Below are 26,213 nucleotides of genomic sequence, written 5' to 3' on the forward strand. Positions count from 1 at the left end.
CAATATCTTTTAAAAAATTATGCCTGCTGTTTAAAAGCGGCGGCTGAAAATGCTACCAGCGAGGCGGCTGCCCGTGTTCGATTGCTGGGAATTGTTGTTCCACTTATTTCCACCACCGACATTACCGGGGTTGAAATTACTGTTAGAATTACCACCGCCGAAGTTACGGTTGGTATTCGAGTTAAATTCGCCAAAGGACATACCACCTCCCTGGTTGCCACTATTAAATTGTTTGTTTTGACGGTTCGGGTTAAAGTTGTTACCCTTCTGGTTCTGATTATTACCACCGAAGTTGTTATCGTCATCGAAACGATTGTTTTGGTTGCGGTTAAAATTACCACCGAATTGGTTATTATCGGTATTGAATCGATTATTGCCAGTGCCGCTGCTATTGCTTCCACCACCACCGAACGAGCTAAAATTGTCGTTCTGGTTGCGGTTATTACCGCCGAAGTTATTACGGTTGTTGCCGCTAAAGTTGTCGCTTGAGAAATTATCATTACGATTGTTGCCAAAGCTGTCGTTGTTAAAATTATCATTAGCAAAATTGTTACGATTATTGCCAAAGGTGTTACCTCCTCCAAAGGAGGAGTCAATGTCGAAGTTATTGTTGCGATTATTTTGGTTACGATTTTGGTTCTGGTTGCGGTTTAGATTGCCGCCACCTTGGTTCCTATTCTGATTCAGGTTGTTGCCACCAAGACCTGGTTTATTTGGCTGCACACGGTTACCTTGATTCAGGTTATTACGATTCTGGGCAACAACGTTAGCAATTTCATTATTAGCAGCATTACGGTTTTGGTTGTTCGGTTGATTACCACCACGGTTTGTTACGTTCTGGCCACCACGGTTCTGATTGATTCCGGGGGCATTTTGGAAGTTATTACCACCAGCATTATTGCCGCCAAAACTATTGTTGGCATTGCCACGGTTGTTCTGGTTCATGTTTCTTCCTTGACCACGGAAGTTGCCTTGACCGCCTTGGTTATTGCGATTGCTATTACGATTTCCGAAACCACCGTCGCCAAAGTTGTTTGAACTGGCAATTGGTGGATCGGGACCATCAAACGAGTTCTGGCTAGAAGCCAGACTCTCGCCAACGTTCTTACCAGACATGAACGCAAGACGCAACAAGTCTTGTATAGCTTGGGGATTGTTCAGATTGCTATTGGGATTAAAGCCACCAGGGCCTTGATTAAAACCTGTAAAACGAGATTTCAGTTGAATTATACTGCATTCGATTGTCTACTAAAGAATGTTATACTGCCGTGATACGCATAACAGTCCCACCTACATAGGAAACCCTTAGCAAGTGGGACTGTTATGCGAATCACGGCAGTATAGAAAGTTATCTATACAAAGCATTTAAATGTGAATGACATAAACCGTAAAAGGAAAAGTTTACATTGAATCAAGTACAGTAATGTTTCGATTATAATAGATGTATATATGTATAAAACAATATATACACGTACCTGTATATATTCGTATATTCATTTAAATATATACATGCTGATTTACATATGCATACTATGATACGTACGTATACATAAGTATATACATTGATACATGCATACATATATGGATATATGTGTGATATAATAGAAATATTACTGTATTTGTGGGAGGTAAATGAAAAGAAATATACTAGATGGAAACAACGAAACTACAATCTTTGGAAGCAACCTTCAGTATCACTGTCCAATGTTGTTCCTGGAGGATTATCCAGCGGGATCTGAAAAGTGAAAGTGTGTCAACAAAAATGCATCCAATTTCTTACCGGGACCATTAAGACGTGGGCGCTTGTTCATCGGTCCACCCTGAGATATTGGGGTTTTTTTGAGCATGTCCGGATTTTGCGAGATAATCTTAGCGATGCCGGCCAACACACGCGAATCGTTCTCATTGTAGAGTCGTACATTCACCGCTGTTTTGATAGCTTCAATCCGGCCCTTTGGGAACGGGTGATCCGCTGCATCAGTTTTTAACATCTTCTCAACATCAGCAGGATCATTGAGCTCAATGTACGCAGCCAATCTCGATTTCTTCACAATGCGATTGATCTTACCAACATATGGCTTAATCTTCTTGAACAATGCATCCTCGGATACTATAAAATGAACAGACTTAGAAAAATATTAAAAAGGGATCACACATACTTACAGTAGGGAATCTTTGTCAATTTTAGTGTCTTTGTTGTGTCGAAAGATTGCTCGCCGCGCAACGGAAGCACATGCAAACGGTGTCCACCGAAAAACTTGTGATCGAGAAATTTGCAAGCATTTTGCGCACTTGGCTTGAAGTTGTAGTAGATGATAAATGTCTTCACCGGATGCGGAGCGCTTGTGCGATATGGCACAATCTGTGGCGAGAACATAAACTTGATTGGTCCATGCTGGGTGAAGTAACGCTTTAATTCCAATGGAGGACAGTTCAACGGAACATTAGCGACAAATACGGGAAAGTATGCTTGTAGTTTTTTCAAAACATCTTGTTGTTCCTTAGTTCTTTCCTCCGTGTCAATCGGCTTGCCATCTTCGGTGGTCTTAATTTTTCGTTTGATAGCTTGTGGTCGAAGCACCAATGGGCCATCGTATTTCTTCACCGTCACCTCCTTTGTTGCATCCTTGTTCTCCTCAGTTGGGACCGGAAAAGTAGTACAGGCTAAAGCTTTATCTACCGAATCTGCAGTTTTAAAGCAAATGATAGCTGCATCGTTGCAGTTACGACGATTTACAAAGTCAATGTCACCAAATTGCTTAAAATGATCATACACCTGCTCTTCAGTAGTTTGCTTTTCCAAAGCAGTAACATACACCGATGTTTTGTAATTTGGAACCAAAGCTGATCCTAGATGCAAAGCATGAATACGTTTATCCTCAAACACACGACCATTCAAAACAGTAGCTGCCTTGGCGGCTTGCTCTTCGGTCTCGTAAAAAATACGAGCGTAATTAGAAGCATTTTGGCTCACATTATTTGAAACTGCTTCTAAAATTGAACCACCTTCGGCACATTGCTTCATCATCTCCTCCTTATCCTCGATCCACTTGTTTGGGATGTTTAGCAATTGGACACGGTTCCGATTGCGGAAAAATAACTTAGCAGCCCGCCAAATATCAAGATGTTGGTTTTGATCGCGCTGGTTGACGTCATGCGCACTGAAACCAGCTCCATTCAACTTTTCCAAAATGGCAGATTTATCCGAATCCTTTGGCAAAGATACATAGCCCAAGGGATGGAAAAGCAGTACCGAAGTTGGCTCAACGCCTGCAACCTTCAATTTGTCCCACAATTGCTCCTCGGTCGTGTTTTCATCGTCAACAACGACAACGATGACATCGCGCCTAATGTGCCGGATCGTGATGTATTCCAGATGCATGCGAAGGCGACGTTCACGGAATATGGATCCTTCCTTCTCGGTAATAGCCTTTGTGGCCGCCTCTTTATCTTTAAACAAGAGCATAGCCAATGTGTACTTGCGATAATGGAAAATCTCCACCTTTTCGATCTCATGTCCGCTAAAATACTCGCGCAGCTGTTGTTCCGTCACATCTGATGGCAAGTTGCCAACGTTTACTTTGCGCTGGTGCTCTGAAAAAAAAAAGTTTTTTTTGTAATAAGTTGTGCTGTTCAGAAGAGAATGGACTGTAACAGGTAGAAAATGAAATTCGCGTCTGGTCTGAGAACAGTCAAGGGTACAACTAACTTTATTTAGATCAATCATTACAATGATGTTGGTATTGGAGTCATAGCATTTTTCGTGGCAGATGTACTTGCCATTGGTGGACCGTGTCCTCCCGCGCGTTGAAATAGTCCATTTCAAATTAACCCGATCAATCTTCCTCGGCATCCAGTGAAAGTAAGCATATTTTCTTCACCGCTCTAGTAGTTGTTGTTCCATTTGGTAATAACAGGCCAACCACACGCACATGGCCGTCCTTTCCAGGGATCAGCTCAGTGATACGAGCCAACATCTACTGTAGGGGAGGTACATTGTCGTCGACGATCAGTACCAACGCGCCAACCCTAAACGTAGTGACCTTGAAGTCCTTCCGACGCTGCTGAAGTTCGTGAAGGTAATCATTCATCCAAAGATTCCAGAACTTTTGCTTCAAATCTTGTAATAACTGCCACTTTGAGAGTCGACCAGGAGGGATCTTCTTATATGATGGTTCCGAAATCGCTTGGAATTCCCGACCAATTAAGAAATGAGCAGGTGTTATAGCACGAACATCATTCGGGTCGTCCGAGATAGGTGTTAGTGGTCGAGAATTTAAAATTGCTTCTATCTGCGCCAATACGGTGGAAAGCTGCTCGTATGAAAGATTGTGTTCAGCCAGGATTCGCTTCAGGTGGAATTTAACGGATTTGACACCCGCTTCCCAAATCCCGCCAAAGTGCGGACTTCGTGGCGGAATAAAGGACCACTTTATGCCTCGCTGCGTACAGAATGCGTCAAGACCAAGTTTGTGTTGCTCGTCATTGAACAATCGCGTAAGACGTTGCAGTTCATTATTAGCGCCCTCAAAATTGGTCGCATTATCGGAATATAGATTTTCAACTAGACCACGATGACTGATGAACCGTTGAAGTGCACCGAGGAATGCCTCTGATGTCAAATCTGATACAGCCTCCAGATGGAGTGCACGTGTAGCCATGCATACAAACACACATACATAGCCCTTCATTGTCTGAGCATTCCGCAATTTATGGTTCGAACGAATCCTAAATGGACCGGCAAAGTCAAGTCCTGTGCGGGTAAATGGAAACGATGGTTGAACTCTATAATCTGGCAGATCTCCCATCAGCTGGGTAGATTTAATTGGCTTCAAACGGTAACAGGATATGCATTGGTGTATCACCTTCCGGATGGTGTTCTTCACTCGCAGAGGCCAATATCGCTGTCTAACGATGGCTAGTAAACCGCGCTGACCGATGTGAAGGTTGCTTTGGTGCAGATACCGAATCAAAGTCACTGTCAAGGGATGTTTTTCAGGTAACAAGGCTTGATGCTTGTAGTCATACGGAACGTCGGTATGTCTCAAACGGCCTCCGACCCTGAGTACGCCATCATGCGGATCAATGAAAGGACGTAAAGAGCAAAACGGCACCTTGGACTCCGCCTTCTGAATTCGTAACACCTTGAGTTCCGCTGCAAACGCTTCAGCTTGCACTAGTCGTACTATCACAATAAATGACCGCGATATCTCATCCGTCGTTAGCGAACCCCTTGTGAGCTTCTTTCTACCACTTCGTATGTAGTCACAAAACCGCACAACATAAGCCATAGCTCGCTGGATGATTGAAAACCGACTGATTCTGTCGAATAGCAGTAAACGTTCTACTTTCACAGCTGCTACTAACATTGTCTTTCTTATTTCAGGTAATTCTGCATCCGCCATAGGAGTTAACTCAACAATTTGCGGGTCTTCTGTCTGGAACCTTGGTGGGCCAGTCCACCACAACGGGTGGGATTTAATATTCTTCGGTGTGATTCCACGGGATAGGCAATCAGCGGGGTTCTCCGCCGACGGAATGTAATTCCACTTGAATTCTCCAGTTATGTTCTGTATTTCCCGAACTCGTTTGCCGACATATGTCTCCAACTCGTCAGGCGACTTTCGAATCCAGCACAGGACAATTTGCGAGTCACTCCACAAAGTAACACTGACAAATTTAATCTCGACCGCTGCTAATATCTTTAACGTCAATCGTGACAATAGTACTGCCGCCAATAACTCCGATCGCGGTGTGGTGATTAGCTTTTGTTTTTTCGTTTTCCGTGGCAATATTCTTGACTTACTGAATACTAGTTTCATTTCCGATGTGGCGTCGTTTCGTTTGAGACGGGTGTACATGCAGGCGCCATATGCGAGATCCGATGCATCTGCAAACCCATGAAGCTCGATACCACAAGCATCTTCGATCATGATCCATCGTTGTATATTTATATTATTCAAGCTTTGCAACTGTTGTTGCATTCGTTCATCCACAGTTGCACCATAGCTTCTGGAACCGGTTGGTCCCACTCCAGGTTTAGTGCCCACAGTTCACGCATTATCAACTTAGCCGCGGTTATCACTGGACCCACAAAGCCCAAAGGGTCGAAAATTTTTGCAATTTGGCTCAAGATTGTTCGCTTTGTGTGGATAGCGTTCTTATCGACCGGGTGAACTGGAATTACAACCGTGAACTGATCCTTCGTAGGAATCCAAGCTACGCCTAGTGTTTTCATGACAGTGGTACTAGAATCCTCGATTTCAAGGCCACGTTCTCGGTGTGCCTCTGGAATGTCTGCCAACAATTCTTGAGAATTCGATGCAAATTTGTGTACGTTAAAACATCCCTTCTTCAACAAACTGACAATCTGATTCTTCAACTCAATTGCTTCTAACAACGTGTTGGCCCCTACCAATGCATCATCCATGTAAAAGGATTTCTTGATCGCACCTGCAGCCAATGGATATTACATTCCTTCATCTTCAGTCAACTGATATAGAGACATTGTCGCTAAAAACGGGGATGAAGCTAATCCGTAGGTAACAGTTTGCAAATCGTACGTTTTCAGCGGCTCGTTTCGGTTTTCTCGCCACAGAATTCTCTGATATCTGCAATCATCTTGGTATACAGCGACTTGCCGATACATTTTGGGAATGTCGGCTACAAGAGCGAATCGATGGGAGCGAAAATTCAAAAGAATCGAAACCAAATCGTTTTGTACGGTGGGTCCGATCATTTGTGTTTGATTGATGGAAACTCCTGTATCAGACGTAGCAGATCCATCGAAAACCACACGTAGTTTCGTAGTCGTACTAGTGGGTTTAAGAACGTAATGATGCGGTAGATAGAATGCCTGCAAATCATCAGGATACGGATTCTCGATCATGTGACCAAGCGCTTCATAGTCTTTCAAAAATTCTTTATATAGCATCTTTAATTCCGGAGCTCCGTCCAAACGCCTCTCCAAGCCCAAGAAGCGTTTCTCAGCCATGCTCCTAGATTCTCCCAGCTGTTTCTTTTTGTCGTTGAATGGCAAATGTACCAAGTATCTGCCTTCCGCTGTACGCTCATGTGTCGTCTCGAAATGTCGCAGACATTCTTCCTCGCTGAATGAACATGGCAATTCGATATCTCCAAAAGACTCGAGTTCCCAAAATCTTCGTACTAATACATCTAGGTTTTCATTGGACGCAGTAGCACAAAACGAATGTACTACCCCTGAAGCTTCAGTCGGCACTAAACCACTCAGTACCCAACCAAACTGAGTTTCTTGCAGTAAAGCAGCACTATTTGGTAGTTGGATTCGACCAGCCATTAGCATGTCAAAAAATACATCTGCACCCAACAACATGTTCACTTTGTCGGGAATGTAGAAACCGGGATCAGCGAGATCGATGCCATTCGGGAAGGCCAATGTCGTCACATTCACCTTAGTAGTTGGCAAAACTCCAGTGATTTTGGGTACCACGAGTAGTTCCTAACATATCGTGTAATCATTAACACGCGACGTCACCTTAGTGTGAATTTTGAAACGAATCTTGGTTTGGATATCATTCAAGCAGCTTACGTTGACATTAGTGGATTCCTTTTTCAGTGCCAAAAAAGTAGCGAATTGCTCTGTTACAAAGCTCGTATGCGACCCAGAGTCGAGTAGCACTCGACAGGGATGCTGTTGTCCGCCCTTTCCGCGAACAAGGACGACTGCAGTGGATAAAAGAATCTGCTTTCCGACATTCTTCGGTCGCGTGCAGAAATTAGATTGTCGCTCTTCTTCTGCTGTATTTACAACCGACCCGCCTTTGATTGGCTGTTCGGAATTCTCTTTCAGTGGTTCTGGATTGATTGCAGATGTTAGTGAGGTTTCGGATTTCTTCGCACTATCTTCTTCAGGGTGAAGCATTGTATGATGAAATTTCCGACATTTCTTGCACGTGTGTTTCGATGTACAATTGTTTGTTCTGTGCCCTTTCTGAAGACAATTGAAACAGGCTCCAATTCTTCGCAGTAGATTGTATTTCTCAGAAAGGTTAACATTTTTAAACGTATCACACCTCCACAACTCATGGCCATCCGAACATTGTGGGCACTTATTTGAAGTAGCGACTAGCGTACTTGTTTTTCCCTTCACATCTTGTGCACTGCGCACAGGTCTTTGGCTCTTCATTGTTTGCTTCAAATCGGGTTGAATCTTCTCCAACACCTTACATCGCTTTCGCAGAAATTCAAGAGTGTCGTCGTAACCTGGCAACGTATCATCAACATGGTTTAATTCCCATGTCTTTCGGGTTTCTATATCCAATTTCGATGCAATACGATTGATCAACATGCACTCTCCTAATCCCTCTACAGAAAGTCCGAGGTTTTTCAGAGCATCAACATTTTTCGTGCATGTGTCTATGAACTTTCGAAGTTCAGTGGCATTTTCGTTTACTAATTTCGAGAGGTTGAAAAGTGCGTCGATATGTTTATCGATAATAAGCCTTTTGTCCTCAAATCGCTCAATCAACATTTTCCACGCCATATCGTAGTCATTATTGTTTATTATTTCCTGGTCAACAATACCGGCTGCTTTACCCACTAGCGAATTCCGAAGGTGATATAACTTTATAGCGGGAGACTCTGTACTGTATCGCTTCATAATCGTCTCGAACATCGAGCGAAAAGCGAACCAATTCTCATAGGTTCCATCGAACGTGGGTAATGGAACCTTCAGCGGTGGGAGGTGAGGCGCGATTTCTGTTGTATTTAAGATACTCGGCAAAGGATGAACGGCTGCCGCGGTTCGTGCTGCGTCTTCCTCTGTCTTGATATTATCATCGATCAATTTAGAAATGTAAATGAATAATTCGCCGTATTGCTGCTCAAATGTGACGTACTCTACCTCCGCATCCTCTCGCACCTCGTCACCAACATCCGCTTCGAAGACACGCTGGTGGAGCTTATTGTAGTCAGCAAAGGCATTCTCAATGGTATTCAGTTGAAGCTGCAAGAACTGCTTGCACCTCAGGTTCGGATTCGGTATTTCCAGACTAGTTTCTAAACTTGAGCGCACTCTCATTAACTTGCTTCTTACCGAATTCAGGCGGATATTCATCACTTTGAGTTCTTGCATCGTCTTCTTCATCTCTTCTTTCGATTTTCGTTTTGATTTTTGTTCACTCACTGATGGGGTTTGAATTTCTGCTTGCATTCTCAATCTTCGCGGTTCAACTTTGTTTTTATTTGACGTTGGCGTGTCATACAACATAAGTGGCAAATGGCTTGAACTAAAGAACTAGCACCCACGTGCGCACTCAACAATCAATCAACATAAATCCAAAATCAGTCAGGTATTTCCGAAATCAGCCACTATCGGTGGCGTCATCAATACGCTGGTACAACCACGTCTTCTTTCCGAAATCAGCCCTTCGAGGGCGTCTTCTCTCACTCTCGACTAAAACACTGTACAAAGGTAGCAATCGGCTCCTTTCTCTCAAGCACGCCGAGTTTAATTCGATTTCAACATGGCGTCGTTTTCGGATCTTTTTCACCGATCGTTTTTCGTTTTCATGTAATGGCGTCACTTTTACGACCGCTTTCGTACTTGCAAATGCAGCAATCGATATGCTTTTTTCAGGGATTCAACCACAATAATTCACTAGAATTTCCACTTATCCGAACAATAAATAATTCTAATTTCCGAAACAGGCACAATCCGACGCAAGAAGGACCAAAATGTGCTGTTCAGAAGAGAATGGACTGTAACAGGTAGAAAATGAAATTCGCGTCTGGTCTGAGAACAGTCAAGGTTACAACTAACTTTATTTAGATCAATCATTACAATGATGTTGGTATTGGAGTCATAGCATTTTTCGTGGCAGATGTACTTGCCATTGGTGGACCGTGTTGCCAGAAGTAACATAAGTATTTCTATATCTTTTTTTATATTAGGCAATCCATGAGACGTTTCTGATCAGCTGATTATTTCTTGTTTACTTATTCTGACGTTACTCCGAGGGGTGCGACGTCCGACAATATCGTTGACTCGATCCAACATCAAACGAATCGGACTAACAAAGTTATTTGTCGGACGAGTTTTTCTGTTCGCAGGAGTAGACTTGTTGACAGAACCCACCGCTGAATTGTCAAACAAACGTCTAATGGATTGCTAATTTCAACGACATTCAATTAGCTAGATATTACTGGGTATGGAATGTTATGAAAATTAGAGCCATAGTACTCAAGTGAAAACAAGGATGTGAAGTAAACAGATCGGAAAACTAGAAGTGGCAGGGTCATTAGAACCGGCTTAATATCGTACGGGCTTAACTTTTGTCTTCTGCTGATGTATTTCTATATTTCCTTTTGCCCTTTTCATATAAAGGGGGCCGTGATTCGCATGGCACTCGATGCGCGTCAATGGAAAACGCCAATAACTTTTGTCATGTTGGAAGTTTTCTTTTTTTATTTTTGAATATGATTTACTATGAAATATACAATAATATTAGGCCGGAACAACATTGAAAATCAATTGAGAAGTCACCGTTGTTTCAATTTATTTAAAAAAAATATTGATAACTTGCAGTAAACTTTTTCTCGTCATAAAAAATGTTAATTATTCTAATCTATTCTATTCTAACCCTTACACAGCCAGTATTGAAATGCATCAAAACATTCTGGAAAACACTGCAGTTATTCTTAAGTGTTTTTCTTATCAACATTAATATTTGAAGCATATTATCGATCCACAATAAACAGAATCAATTTCATTCGACACAATTTGGTGATAGTGTTGAAATTATATGAACAAGGCAATTTCCATTACAGTATTATACATACAGCGTATCGCTATATACACACTCAATCATATGTAGTGAGTAGGGCAGACGAACAATCGCTAGTGCAACAGAGCGCTCAGTAGTCAGGACAGTGAGAAGAAACCAATATTGTTATCAACAACTATTCTGAGTTAATACAAAGTGTTTTAACAGTGATCTAGTGTCTATTGCGTGAACATAATATCACACGGTTGTGGGAGAGTATTTAGAGTGAGTTTTCACTAGAATACGTTTCCCTTCGCTTCGTTGCTCATCTTCACTTCGGTGTTCTGGTAAGTTGGTCGTAGAGGTCTGAGAGGGAATTCTTCTAGACTGTTCGACATTCTCCTACCATTCTACTCTCAACAGGTTATGGGCCCAGAATTGCATTATGGAGAATAAAACTCGTCGTTCGTTGGCACCGTTGTTCAGTGGTGAAGAGAAGTCGTTTCCCTTCTGGAAGGTTCGGATGGAGCAACATCTTAGACAGGATGGTTTATTGCACACGTTGGAAAGAACGATTGCGGAGGAAGATTTTGTGGAACCGGTGGCTGGCGCCACGGCAGCAGATGAGAACGCTCGTAAGAAGAAGCTTGATTTGCGCATCAAGCAGAAAGATGCGGCCTTAAACGAGTTGTGGATGGCGCTGAATGACGACTCAATGAGTCACGTGCTTCAATGCAGATCAGTGAAGCAGGCCATGGAAAAGCTGCAGGAAGTTTACCAACCGCGGGGGGCGATTGCCATGATCGGGTTACGATCAAAATTGTATTTATTGAGCAACCAACGATTCCAGACTTTAAGAGATCTGTTTGCTGCTCATCACGATATTGTGCGTCAGCTTGAGAGCATGGGAGAGGCAGTGGATCACATGGAGCGAATCCGTACACTCCTTGTTGCCATCCCTGAGCAGTTCAAGCATTTGCTGGGCGCGTTGTCGGTGATACGTAAGCAGGATCTAGAGACACTGGAACAAATTAGACGTATTTTTTTGGATGCTGATGAGGCTATACCAAAATAAACCGGGTTGTCGTCCCAGACAGCTTTTATTGGACAGAAGGTCTGGCAGAACCAGAATACGAAGCGCAATGTTCCTGATCAGAAAACGCAGATTACTTGCTTCGAATGTGGCAAAGCTGGCCACAAGCGTCGAAATTGTTTCCAGTTCAAGAAGAAATTTCGCAAGGAGAAGAAATCAATCAACAATCTTGCCGATGCCATTTCAAATGTGGCATTGATGGCTCAAGTTGGTGCTGGAGCAAATGATAGGGTAACAGAGGTAGATCGCCTGAACGGTTTTAAAGTGAGGATTCCTCTAGAACGCATAAATATGGTTCGCGTGAAGCAAATTGAGGAGGATAAGCTTAGGGACAAAAGGGTTCAGGATACGTCATTTAATGAGTTACCTGTACACACTAAGCCAGCCAAAAGTTGTTCGGTAATTTCTTTTGACGACTACCACAGTAAAGTAATATTTTTACGGAGCTGGCAGCAAATGATTTAAAAAATTGCGGTAAAGTTTTCATTTTTTAACGATTTTCAGTAATTTTTCGAATAATTTGCTGAAACCCGCAATATTTTTCACTGAATTTATCAGCACTTCTGTTTTTTCGGTACATAAACATTATCCAGTAAAAAACTGACTGATTGTTCGGCAAAATTGTACCAACATTACCGAACCTCGTCAAAAACTTACAAAACAGGTACAGCAAATCATCTGTCAAATCGAGGAAACTACTGACTGACCAGTATTTTTTGACGTTTGGATAGAACGGATTGCGGAGAGTTCGGTAACCGAATTGTTTTACTGAATTGATTACCGAACGGTTTGCTGTTCAAAAACCCAGTAAAAATTTACTGTACCCAGTAATTTAAATTAAGTGTGTAACATTGCCTTTTTATATTGATTCCGGCGCGAGTGCGCATATGCTTCGTGAAATGAGATATTTTAACCATTTGTGGGAAATGACAGGAAATGAGCAGACGATTTCAATGGCTAATGGTGATACAGTGAGATGTAATCAAATGGGTAATGCAGTTGTACGTAGCGACATTGGTAATAAAAGATTCCGATTGAACCTTTACAAAGCATATTTTATTCCTGAGTTGCACTGTAACCTTATTTCTGTTTCTAAAATTGAGGAGGCAGGTAAGAAAGTTATATTCTATAACGGGAAAGTTCAAATTTTGGATGAAAACGATCAGGTGATTGCAAAAGGCAGAAAATTAAATGGACTTTACGTGCTCGATGTAAAAATGGATGAATGTTTGAGGCAAACGAATGATTGTGCGAATTTGGGTAAAGTTGCAAGGAATATGCATGTTTGGCATCAACGGTTTGCTCACTTGGGAGAAACAAATTTGAAAAAGCTAGTGCAGAATAATATGGTGAAAGGGCTCGATATTAAACTTAAAAGTGAGGTGCTCGATCCTATTGTATGCGAAAGTTGCATAATAGGTAAGCAATCACGAGAAGCGTTTAATAAAGACGGGAAGGGTCGTTCAAAGAGGCCATTAGAATTGATCCATAGCGACGTTTGTGGGCAAATGACAGAAAAGACATATGATGGGTTTAGTTATTATGTCTCTTTTATTGATGATTTCACTCATTTCGTGATAATTTACTTAATCAGAAATAAGAGTGATGTGTTTCAGAAGTTTGTGGAGTATGAAGCAATGGTTACTGCTCAATTTAATTCGAGAATTTCCATGTTAAGATCGGATAATGGTGGCGAGTACTTTGGTAAAGAATTCATGGCCTTTTGCAGTGGCAAAGGGATCCAAATGATACCTACCGCACCATATACTCCTCAACAAAACGGAGTGAGCGAGCGTATGAATCGCACTCTGATGGAAAAAGCTATAACTATACTACATGAAAGTAGTATGCCGTATGCCTTGTGGGGAGAGGCGGTTTATGTCTCTGCTTATTTGACAAACCGAAGCCCCACAAACGCATTACTAAAATGCAAAACGCCTTATGAAATGTGGTTTAAATGCAAGCCAGATGTTAGTAAATTGAGAGTGTTCGGTTGTATTGCCTATGCGCATGTAAACAAGGTGCATCGTAGCAAGCTGGATGAAAAGAGCAAGATTTTGGCTATGGTCGGCTACAGTCCAAATGGTTTTCGTTTGTGGGATGATAATAGGAATAAAGTTATCGTTTCAAGAGACGTTATTTTTGATGAAGGAAAGTTTTATTTCGATAAGAAAAATGAGAGTTCGAACGAAAACGTAAATGCGAATAAAAGCATAGAGAGAAGTGATGAGATGCTTGAGCAAGATTTAACGAAATCGCTAGAGGTGTCTGAGAATCTAAATGAAGAGGTAAATAATGATGAAGAAGATGAGGTTTTCTTAGAAGCGGAGGACGAATCTGAAGATGAATTTGAAGATAGTTTCGAAAATGATTCTGTGAATGAAATGGAATCTGAAGTGTTACGTCGAAATCAAAGATCCCGACGAGCACCTGTTTGGCATCGGGACTATGCTATTAATTTTGAAAGCAGTTTCTTTGTTGCAAATATTGAAGGAGAAATTCCACAAAATATTGAAACTTTAATGAAACGTGATGATTGGCCAAAATGGAAAGCTGCTATCGATGAAGAAATGGCTTCTTTATTGGAAAATCAGACATGGACCTTGGTGAGTGTCATTCCAAAAGGAAGGCGACCTATCAATTCCATGTGGATATTCACAATAAAGGACGATGAGTCTAATAGGTATAAAGCTAGGCTTGTTGCAAAGGGCTGTTCGCAACGCCCAGGATTGGACTATGGCGAAACCTTTGCTCCAGTGGCCAAAATGTGTACAATACGAACAATGCTTTCAATGGCTGTTAGAAATAATTTATTAATTCATCAAATGGACGTTAAGACGGCTTTTCTTAATGGGTCATTAACAGAAGATGTCTTTATGAGATTACCTCCTGATATGGATGGAAATATAAAGATGTGTAAATTAAACAAGAGTATCTATGGGCTTAAACAATCCAGTAGAACGTGGAATTTGAGGTTGAATGAAATTATTACTCAGTTGGGTTTTACAAGGCTTGAGTCCGATACTTGTCTTTACATTTGTAAAATCATGGTTTGTTTATCATAATATATGTTGATGACGTACTTATTTTTGGTAAAGATGTAAAGATGATAAAATGGTTAAAACACAATCTTTCCAAACGATTCAAAATGAAGGATTTAGGGGAAGTTCATAACTTTCTTGGCCTAGATATCCGACGTAATTTTGAATCGGGCTGGATGATCTTGTCTCAAGAGAGATATATTTCGAAGATCCTAAATAAATTCGGGATGACTGATTGTAAATCGGTGTTGGGTGGATTAAATAAGAGGCTTTTCAGCAACACCCTAAGGAATGTATTCCAAACGGTATCAGCTAAAAGCTGATGTAATTTATTAATATTATGCTTAGAGTAATATTCAAGCTTACTTACATCGGTCAATTATTGCATCTCGTTAATTCCCAACAATTACGGCTAGATTACAGGGCAATACGCAAGTCACGTACATATCACCTAACCTCAATCGTGCACAATTCGAACGGTTGAGTGCGTTTCTTGGCCTTCCGGCACCTGTTTAGGTTTTAATTCAGAAATTGTACTCATGTAAATTCGTGCTGCCATAGGATCTACTTACGGAAATAAATGTTTGCTTATATCTTCACGAATTCAACGTTCTATTTACTTAAACTTCCAACAATTTCTATTCTTTTTTCTTATACCTTTCTCTCATCTCTACGTGACGTCTATGTTTTTCTATCCTACCATTTCAAACGATTCTTTTTTTCCTTTTTCTATCCTTCCATTTCAAACGGTCCTTCTTCCCTTTTCCTATCCTTCCATTTCAAATGGTCCTCACTACATCAAAATTGTCCACCGACAGGTGGTCGACCGTGGAGTTGGAAGGGGTCAGCGGGACATACCGTAACACTCCCCGACCCGTAAGGCTGGTTAGCTATCTCCGGTTCAGCTTTACCTTCTGCTGTTGCCGGCTGAAGCCCCACCTTTTCTATGTCGATCCGCGCCAGCTTTGCTACAGGTCGATGCACCATTCCGTCGGGAGTCTGCACCACGGCATCGCGAACTCGCCCATCTCGGCCCACCACGACCTTGGCTACACATCCTCGAATCCATCCATTGCGTATCTTCTCCTCCACGATGATCACCGAATCTCCTACATCGATCTGTTTCGTCTCCTCAAACCACTTGGTACGACGTGCGATGGTAGGAAGATATTCCCGCACCCACCGGCGCCAAAACTGATCTACCATTGTACGGCATAGATTCCAGTCGTTCCTACAGGCTTGTCTTGGATCCGTAAGCGTCTTCGGAGTCTGCGTTACGCCGCTCGAGCTCATTAGAAGAAAGTGGCTCGGTGTTAGAGCCTCCTGTTGCGCCGTCTCCAGAGGAATATATGTTAGCGGTCTCGAATTGACCACACTCTCAGCTTCCACTAGAAACGTTGCCAGCGTTTCTTCGTTCGGCGTTCGAGAAGACTCCATTGCAGCAAGAGCGGTTTTCACCGACCGCACTAGACGCTCCCAGGCGCCACCCATGTGAGGTGATCCAGGTGGGTTAAACACCCATTTCGTGTTCGCGTTGGTGAACGTTTCGGCAAGCTGGCGCTCGATTTTGCCCATCTCCTGCTTAAGTTCGTTGCTCGATCCCACGAAATTTGTGCCCCTGTCGCTGCGGATCTCCACAGGTGCTCCTCTGCGTCCGATGAAACGCCTGATCGCCATCTTGCAAGATTCCGTTGAAAGTGTGTGAGCGACTTCGAGATGGATTGCTCGTGTGGTCATACACGTGAACAGAGCTACCCATCGTTTTGCAATACTTCGGTTCACCCGCATGCCGATCGGCCCGAAATAGTCGACGCCTACGTAGGAAAATGGACGTACGTACGCCTGCAACCTGGCCGCCGGGAGTGGAGCCATTCGGGGTGTCGCCAGACTTGGCTTCTTGACTTTACACAAGGCGCACTCATTAGCCACCTTACGCACGAACGGGCGCAGCTGCGATATGTGGAAACGCTGTCTCACTTCGTTCACGACAGTCTCGCCATTGGCGTGAAGAAATCGTTGGTGGTACCATTCAACCAGCAGTCTAGTCACTGGATGGGCTTTCGGCAATATTACTGGAAACTTAGTGTCAAACGCGGCGACGGTCGCAGCAGATATCCTTCCATCAGAACGAATAACACCTGCTTCGTCCAAGTACGGAGACAGTTTGTATATTTTGCTGGTTTTCTCCAGCCGCGCCTGTTGTCTTGGCTGCTTGTCCCGCATTACTGACAAAGTCGCCACCTCGTCCGGATACTGCTCACACTGCACCCAACGAAAGATTGTGGTTTCGGCTGTTGCTAATTCCTCTTGAGTGAGTGGTCCGTCCAGTCGAGTCTCTCGTTTTACCGTTCGCCGTAGATTTTGTACGTAGCGATGAACATGTGCTACCGATCGATACAAATGCGTCAGTTTCGAGAATCGCTCCCACCTCACAAGTTGTGGCGGTACGATAACCTCCTTGTGCACCAAACACGACCTCAGCTCTTCATCGGTCGTCGCGCCGACTGAATCTGCATCTATGGTCCATTGATCTTCTGGCAAATATAAATCGTTGTCACCACGGAACCAACGGCCGCCTGAGGACAAACACGGCCCTTTTCCCCACTTTGTCGCATCGTCGGCGACGTTCTTTCTCGATGATATCCAACGCCATTGCTTCGCCTCCGACTTGGACAAAATCTCACCTACTCGGCAAGCTACGAACTGGCGATATCTTCGATGATCTGAATTTATCCAAGCCAGCACCGTCTTAGAGTTACACCATAACAATGCCTTCTCGACTACGAGCGAGTGCCCAGTGAGGATGGTCTTCATCAAGCGTACTCCGATTACCGCTGCCATCAACTCCAACCGTGGGATGGAGTGTGCCTTCAGTGGAGCCACCTTGGATTTCCCACCGACTAACGCACCAGAAATCCCATCCGGAAATACCGCCCGAAAGTAAGCGACACACGCATAAGCTTCTTCGCTAGCATCCACGTAGATATGCAGTTGCAGCGACAAGATATCTTTCACCGAACGTTGCGGAAAGTAGCAACGCGGAATGCTAATCTGGTCCAGATGTTTGAACAAACTCGTCCACCGCATCCACTTCCCAAGTAACTCCTCCGGAATTAGTTGATCCCATGTCGTCTTCGCCCTCCACAGCTCCTGGATTAGTACCTTGCCGTGTATGAGGAAAAAACACAACAATCCTGCCGGATCGAATGGGCTAATCACTACTCGCAGTGCCTGGCGCTTAGTTGGATGCTCCGCACCCACCGCTAGCGTCGTTGTAAACGTGAAGACATCGTCGACCGGCTTCCAGTACATCCCGAGCACGTGTTCGGTTGAACTGTTCTTGTCCAGCTTTTCTGTGACTGGGTCTCTCTCCCCGACCCGTGCGAGAACCTCGGTGGAATTTGAAAGCCAGTTCCGCAGATGGAATCCACCGAGAGTGGACCAGTTTGACTTCATGTGCCAGCTTCACCGCTTCGTCAACGTCGTCAGCGCTGTCCAAGTAGTCATCCACGTAGTGCTTCCGGATAATTGCGTCGGCTGCAACTGAATACTGTCTTGAATGCTCCTTAGCGTTCAAATTCTTCACGAATTGTGCCGAACACGGTGAACACGTTGCACCAAACGTTGCGACGTCCATCAAATACACATCGGGGGCTTGTGTAGGATCATCTCGCCAAAGCAGTCGTTGCGCATGTCGATCTTCTCGTCGAATCCGAATCTGGTGAAACATCTCCTTCAGATCCGCGCACAGAGCGACCTGTTTCTCCCGGAATTCGCATAGAACATTGAGCAACGTATTTAGCAGATCCGGCCCTTTCAACAGCATCGTGTTGAGTGCGACTCCATCCACTTTGGCCGCTGCATCGCAGAAGATACGAACCTTGGACGGCTTCTTGGGATTGATGACCACTCCTAAAGGTAAGTACCACGTACGCCGTGGATCTGAATCATCGAGCTCCTTCCGGGTCGCTTTGTGTATGTACCCTTTCGCTTGATACTCAGAAAGCTGTCTCCTCTCACTTTCGCCGATGAGTAAATCCCTCTGCATACGCCTTTCCAAACACTGCAATCGCCGAACCGCCATCTGGTAGCTGTCCGGGAACTCGAAGCTATCGTACTTCCAGAGAAGCCCAGTTTCGAATCGCTGTCCGACCCGCTTAGTAGTTTCCATCAGGATCCGATTTGCTCGTTGAGTTTCCGCGGACTCAGGATGGGCGACTTCCATTATACCCAGACTCTCGACTGAGAAAAACTTCTCCACGAGCTCATGTAGGGTCTGCTCGGCCTCCTGGCACTCGCATATGTGGAAACTATGAACGATATCCCCTGACTTGTCCTGGTTGGATCCGTAAACCGTCCATCCCAAACGTGATTTTGCTGCTATCGGCTCTCCCGGTCGGCCATCTCGTAGCTTGAGTGTCGATGTAACGTGAGCGTTGTCGTTTCCGATGAGGATGCGCGGTACCGCTTGATCGTAATCATCGATCGGTAGGCCCTTTAGGTACGGAAAGGTTTCTGCGAGTTCCGCGTACCGCAAGGATTGTCGTGGTAAGTCCAGCTTGCTTACGGTGCGCACGTCCGACAAAGAATGTTTGGATGCCCCTGACCGTCCTGCTATTTCCAATGCGACCCGTTGAGAATTAGTTTCTGACCTCTTCACGTTCGCCGTCCACTGCAAGCACAATGGTTGTGGATCTCCTACAACCCCAAGGTCCTTTACCAACTCTTCGTCAATCAGCGTTCTCTCCGAGCCGTCGTCCAAGAAAGCATACACGGACACAGATCGATTGTTCCCATACAAAGTCACTGGAATAATACGAAAAAGCGTAGTCTTCCCAGCGGAATGATGGTTGGTGACAGCTTTGGAACTACTTGTCTTAGCTTCACTCGATTCTTGCTTGGACCCATTCTTCGCCGAATTTCCGTCGTTCCCAAACTTCTTACAGCCATTTCCTGGCGTTTTTCCGGTTTCCCTGGCCTGCTGGGCTTCATTTGTGTCCCGTTTGGAGTGCAGCAAAGGGTGGCGACGCCGTTGACATCCGTCGATATCGCATTGCTTGCGATTCTTGCAGGGGCGCCTTCCGTGTGCTCCAAGACAGAGCCGACACAAGCCGAGTTTCTGTATTGTTTCCCAGCGTTCATCGACCGTTTTCTTGTCGAACTCTGAGCAGTCTATTACCCGATGCCCCTGGTTTTTGCAAATGAAACACGCTGGGCTTGATGGGCGCATCGTAACGCCAGATGCTTCTTTGTTCGTCGCCATCAAAGAAGAATCCTCCATTGAGTGAGTTCCGCAGAAGTTTTTGTCCTTTCCGTTCTATTCCTTCACTATTCGCTGCTGCTGTACAGGTTGCGGCCTAGGATCGTAGTTCACGGTCACGTCGGATGCCGCTCGCACGAGCGTCTGCATATACTGCGAGAAAGAACGCAGGTTCACTTCCCCGCAGCGCTGCTTGTATAGCGACCAGTCCAGTTTCATATGTACTGGAAGCTTCTCTACCAACTCGAACAGTAGCATCGGATTGTTGAGATGCGCTTCATGCCTCCCGGCTTCCAGATGATCACAAAAATTCTGCACCGCCATACCGAAACCGATTAGCGTGTCTAGTCTTTCCTGATTTGGCGCAGGCACCCCTCGGATCCTCTGCAACAACGCATGGATCAACAATTCCGGTCTACCATAAAGTATCTCCAGCGTAGCTAAAACATTTGGGACGCTCGCCGGTAGCAACAGTCGACTCCGCACCGATTCAAGTGCGTGCCCCTTCAAACACCGTTGCAACCTCGCCAAATTTTCCTCGTTCGAAAACCCGCACGTCTGAGTAGAGTTAACGTACGAGCTAATGAAAAGCGGCCAGTCCTCCGGATTACCAGAAAAGATTGGCAACTCCTTGTTCATCACGTGTCTTGCCGCCAATTGTCGCGGTGTCGGTCCCCAATACGCCTGCTCGTCTTGCAACGGAGGTTGCTGCGCACCAGCCTGGAACTCCGCAAACCGTGGTTGCTCCTGCGGTCCCAATTGGATTCCTGGTGGCACCGTCTGCCTTCTCGAAAACCTTTGCTCAATGGGGATCACAGACGGTAACGGTTGGCCGGCGTACGACTGGGAATACTCTCCTCCCAGTAATTCTTCCACTGTCACTGGACCTCTAATCGGGCCTGCACTATCTCTATTCACTGCGGTCGATTGCGCGGCGATTGCAAAATTCGGATTACCAATTCGCGGAATGACAAACGAATTGCCTGCTGGAGGAGGCTGGGTGAGAGGAAAGGAACAGTTTTGGAAAGCATGCTGCTTGGGGATTACATTTGCGATGCCTTTGCTAGGCCTGGCGAGCGCGGAGGTAACCGAGAAAATGTTAGCCTGACCTCTACCAACTATTGGCGCTGTTGTGCTTTCGGCTCGACCGATAATACCCCTAACGTTGGCTCAAACCCTGACTGCCCTAACGAAATACCTGTCAACGCTGCTTCTAGAATACCCTCGTTAATGCTAGTTGGTTGCTGCATGCCGTCCTGCCTAGCTTGTATTCCAGTTGCGGTCGTCGCGTTACTCGTACCAATAGCTGGAGCCTTCTCCGTCGGGACAACCAACGTCGAATGGGCGGCCTTCCACTGCTGTACCTTGCTGAAGGAACTCTGCACTGAGGCGACACTCCGGTTGTCTTCATCGCCTTCCCCACCTAGGTCAATCACCTCTCTCAAACGGAATGACTCGTTCATTACCGCCTGCTCTAGCTGCAATTGCCTCCGCTCAAACTCTGCTTCCGTTTTCTGCTTCTCTTGCTCCATCTTCCGCTCGTGCTCCCGGCGCTTCAACTCTATACGCTTCATCGCCAAAGCCTTCTGGGCCTCAAGTCTCTCGAGCTGTAGGCGAGCCCTTATTGCTTCAGCACTACAGGTTGAAGTGCTCGTTCCTGCTTTGCTGTTAGCCTTGCTTCCGGGAGCATCAATCACTGGAATCTGTGCCGACGGTCTCTGACAGTTTGGGCATGTAAACGGTCGGTCTGTCGCATCAATGCTGTCGTTCACACCCACACAGGTAAAATGCCACCACGAATCGCAGTGACAACAGCTTACCATCCGATCCGTGTCAGGTTCATTACACTGGTTACAGTGTTTCCACGGTGGGGGCACTTCCTGTACAATTCGGCATTGCTTCGTGGTTATCTTGGACGATCTTTTAGATTGTTGGGTGGATTAAATAAGAGGCTTTTCAGCAACACCCTAAGGAATGTATTCCTAACGGTATCAGCTAAAAGCTAATGTAATTTAATATTATGCTTAGAGTAATATTCAAGCTTACTTACATCGGTCAATTATTGTATCTCGTTAATTCCCAACAATTACGGCTAGATTACAGGGTAATACGCAAGTCACGTATCACCTAACCTCAATCGTGCACAATTCGAACGGTTGAGTGCGTTTCTTGGCCTTCCGGCACCTGTTTAGGTTTTAATTCAGAAATTGTACTCATGTAAATTCGTGCTGCCATAGGATCTACTTACGGAAATAAATGTTTGCTTATATCTTCACGAATTCAACGTTCTATTTACCTAAACTTCCAACAATTTCTATCTATTCTTTTTTCTTATACCTTTCTCTCATCTCTACGTGACGTCTATGTTTTTCTATCCTACCATTTCAAACGATCCTTTTTTTCCTTTTTCTATCCTTCCATTTCAAACGGTCCTTCTTCCCTTTTCCTATCCTTCCATTTCAAATGGTCCTCACTACATCAAAATTGTCCACCGACAGGTGGTCGACCGTGGAGTTGGAAGGGATCAGCGGGACATACCGTAACAATCGGTCTCCACTCCAGTGGATCCTAGTATGAAATGGAAGAAAAACATAGTACAACAGACCAGCGCACCTTTCAAGGTCTTGCTGGGTTGTTTACAATATTTAACATTAATGAGTAGACCCGACATTACGTTTGCGGTCAGTCTGTTTAGTCGATTTCAGAATAACCCGGATGATTCCCATTGGAATGGACTTAAGCCGATTCTGAGATATTTACAAAGCACTCGTAGTTCTATGCTTGATCTATCGAAGGATGAAGGACAAGGAGACACTTTTGGGATACGCTGACGCGGATTTCGCCAATGACGAGGAAGATAGGCGCTCGATATCTGGAAGCGCATTTATGGCATTTGGAAACCTGGTATCATGGGGAACGAAACGGCAACAACTCGTCTGCTTATCATCGACGGAGGCAGAGCTGGTTTCTCTTTGTGCAGCATCGAAGGAAGGAATTAGGAAGGCTGTCGAAAATATTGTGAGATTGGTACTTTCGCAGCACCATTCCCAATATTTGAGGATAACATACCGTGCATAAAAATTGCAGAAGAGCCCCGTGACCACCAGAGAACTAAGCATATTGACGTGAAGTATATGTTTCTACGTGAACAAATTCAAATGAAGAAAATAATTTTAAAATACGTGCCTTCAGAAAATCAAGTAGCAGATGTATTTACTTTACACTTACAAAAACAAAGTTTTCAAACATGATTGAAATGTTAGGAATGAAAATTGAGGGGAAGTGTTGAAATTATATGAACAAGGCAATTTCCATTACAGTATTATACATGCAGCGTATCGCTATATACACACTCAATCATATGTAGTGAGTAGGGCAGACGAACAATCGCTAGTGCAACAGAGCGCTCAGTAGTCAGGACAGTGAGAAGAAACCAATATTGTTATCAACAACTATCTTGAGTTAATAGTGTTTTAACAGTGATCTAGTGTCTATTGCGTGAACATAATATCACACGGTTGTGGGAGAGTATTTAGAGTGAGTTTTCACTAGAATACGTTTCCCTTCGCTTCGTTGCTCATCTTCACTTTGGTGTTCTGGTAAGTTGGTCGTAGAGGTCTGAGAGGGAATTCTTCTAGACTGTTCGACATTCTCCTACCATTCTACTCTCAACAGATAGTTGAGTTCGTTTAATTTGTTGGTGCACCTGGTGTGAAGTTTTTGTTATTCACCGACATGTCCAAAGCAACACATTTCATGAGTAATTCCGTACGATATCTGACTAGTGAAAATCGAGCTTCGAACAAAACAAGCAGAACAATTTGAACTGTCAGTGGGGCCCATAATTTGTGTGCCCGCTGAGATGTTGACTTCTGCCAGTTCAATACAAATGGGATAGGGGTGCCACATAGTGCATATTATAGTATGACGCAAATATTAAAACGGCCAGGCCTACTGTATTGAGTTGGGTTTGAAGATGTTCTCCATAGCTATTATCCATAGCTGGAAATTGAAGCTTTGTGACATCTTAGAACTTCACTTAGTCAAGCTTAATAATATTGTTGATATTAGCAAGCTAATAATATTGTTGATATAGTAAGGTAGCAGTGAGGAGGGGCTCTTGAATTTTTAATGTAGAATACATTTAAGCTTTCAATATAGGGGTCCCCTTTCAAAATATCGGCTGTGGCGCCGCGTCAGATTTTGAACGTTAATAACTTCCATCATACTTAACAGAAAGATTTGATTGTTAGGCCAGTTTGTTGAAAATATGTTCCACTATGCAGTATTAAAATTTGAAGTATGTATAACATGCACTAATAACAACAAAATGTTTTGAAAAATCTTTCGAAAACTACTCGGAAATGGTGAAAATTTTTAGAGCATCTCGATCAGAGCCGTCTATATGGTGCACCAACCGAACACTTGAATGATGAAAAGTTTTAAATATAAGTCCGTTACAGATTTGTTTCTATTATCATTCGTATTTGGCTGCTTGGGGTGAACGGAGGACTGTACAATACAGAAGAAAATATGTGTGAGCTGTACAAGGCTGGTAGATGAATCCGTTTCGGTCATTACTACTTGCAGAGGCTATCATTTTCATTTCCGATGGTTGGAAGATAGCATACACTCACAGACACACGAAAGAACCGATTTTCAATCATCTGACCGAAGCTCATTGGTGATTAGTACCCGCTAATTTCATGCACCGTGCCGCAAATCTCAGAAAGAATTGTGATTTCATTCGGTTGCAGCAACTCTTGTCAAACGTTCGAAGACTTATGTCAACACCGGGAGAGAAGGTCATTATTAGGATTCATCTTCGTGTATTAATTTGTGCAGCTCCATGCTAGTAATCAGGACCAATTGGAACAAAAATCTCCCACCTGGAACATTTACTTTGACAAACAAATTAGCCCTTTTCAGCGCTATCAAACATCTCGAATGAGTTAAAATTGAAAACCTTTTCCTTCAACTATTATTGTGACTACGCCTAACGGTTCAATATAGGCACCCCATTTCAATATTTCGAAAGAAACAGAACAGAAGGTCGAGTTTTGAAAGCTTGTAACTTTCATTGAACTTAACCAAATTACACAATGTTCGCACTAATGATTCAGAAATATGACCAGGAATCTTCTATTAGATTTGTAAGTATGTAATATTTACATGATAAAGAAAAATTCTGTCATTGGCGACTTAACCATGCTAACAATTCATTTCATCCACAATCCAACGATTATAAGACACAAGGCCTGTTTGAATTTTTCGTCATTCGTTTACCTGCTGCCGAAGTGCCGACAGCAGTGGTAGCAAAAAAATCGAAGCAAAACACGAGCAGCTTGAAAATGCAGCGGCAGCAGAAAGCTAGCAGCTTGGAAAGCGCAGACGAGCCAAAAATACACCCGCCGCTAACTACATGTGTGACATCACCAGGCTGGCTTCGTTTCTCAGGCAGGAAGGATTTTAATGCGGGTGCCAAAAACGAAAAAAAATCACAGACCACGAGTACTAGCGCTTCCAGATCGTTGAAGGTGACGGTCGAGGATAAGAAACCGACAGGCGATAAGAAGCCTGCAGCGAAAAAAGACCACCGCGCACCTATCAAGAATGCTGCCCGACGATCACCGCCAGCAAGAAGTAAATTCGCGCGTCCCAAATGTATCCAAAACAGTCCTTTTCAGGACTAACAAAATCGGGTGAAAAGTTATTAGTGAAAGTTTTCCGTTAATGCTTTTTCTCATGTTTCTAGCTTGATCAGTGTAAACCTATTCAAATTGTGATAAAGACTAGAGAAAAAATCGAAAAGATCTGATATTGCAAAAAGCAGTGTAAATGGCCACCCTGTCATTCAACAAAAACCACAAAAAATTGGAAAAAATATTTTTTTACATCGATTTCACGGACCATACGTTGGAAGGGCAGCTTGCGGAATAGTAGCTTTGTAGTAGCGACAGTTCCTATTTCGTAGCACTTGGCTTCTCAATGCCACTAAGGGTTGGGGCACGGCTTACATATACTGTGAGCCGTGGGTTGGGGTACGTTTGCGGATGGCCTGCCTTGCAAACTGC

General features: G+C 43.9%; 2 protein-coding genes across 2 annotated transcripts in view; both read right to left on the reverse strand.

Annotated features, from left to right (window-relative positions):
- Positions 1-6: 6 nt before the first annotated feature.
- The window catches only part of LOC131693832 (uncharacterized), a 56,496-nt gene continuing 30,289 nt past the window's right edge, over positions 7-26,213 (reverse strand). The window contains exons 3-5 of the mRNA XM_058982031.1: positions 2,164-3,594; positions 1,781-2,110; positions 7-1,202 (exon numbers count right to left, since the gene is read on the reverse strand). Coding sequence (XP_058838014.1) covers positions 31-1,202; positions 1,781-2,110; positions 2,164-3,594 — 2,933 coding nt within the window. The 3' untranslated portion in view covers positions 7-30. The remainder of the gene's footprint in view (positions 1,203-1,780; positions 2,111-2,163; positions 3,595-26,213) is intronic.
- On the reverse strand, positions 13,710-18,439 carry LOC131693839 (uncharacterized). Its single transcript, XM_058982043.1, has 2 exons — positions 15,452-18,439; positions 13,710-15,387 (listed from the first exon to the last, which is right to left on the reverse strand). Exon 1 carries the CDS (start codon positions 18,333-18,335, stop codon positions 15,678-15,680), a length of 2,658 nt encoding a protein of 885 aa, XP_058838026.1. The 5' UTR covers positions 18,336-18,439; the 3' UTR covers positions 13,710-15,387; positions 15,452-15,677.

The sequence above is a fragment of the Topomyia yanbarensis genome, chromosome 1 (genome assembly GCF_030247195.1).
Source record: "Topomyia yanbarensis strain Yona2022 chromosome 1, ASM3024719v1, whole genome shotgun sequence".
Taxonomy (NCBI): domain Eukaryota; kingdom Metazoa; phylum Arthropoda; class Insecta; order Diptera; family Culicidae; genus Topomyia; species Topomyia yanbarensis.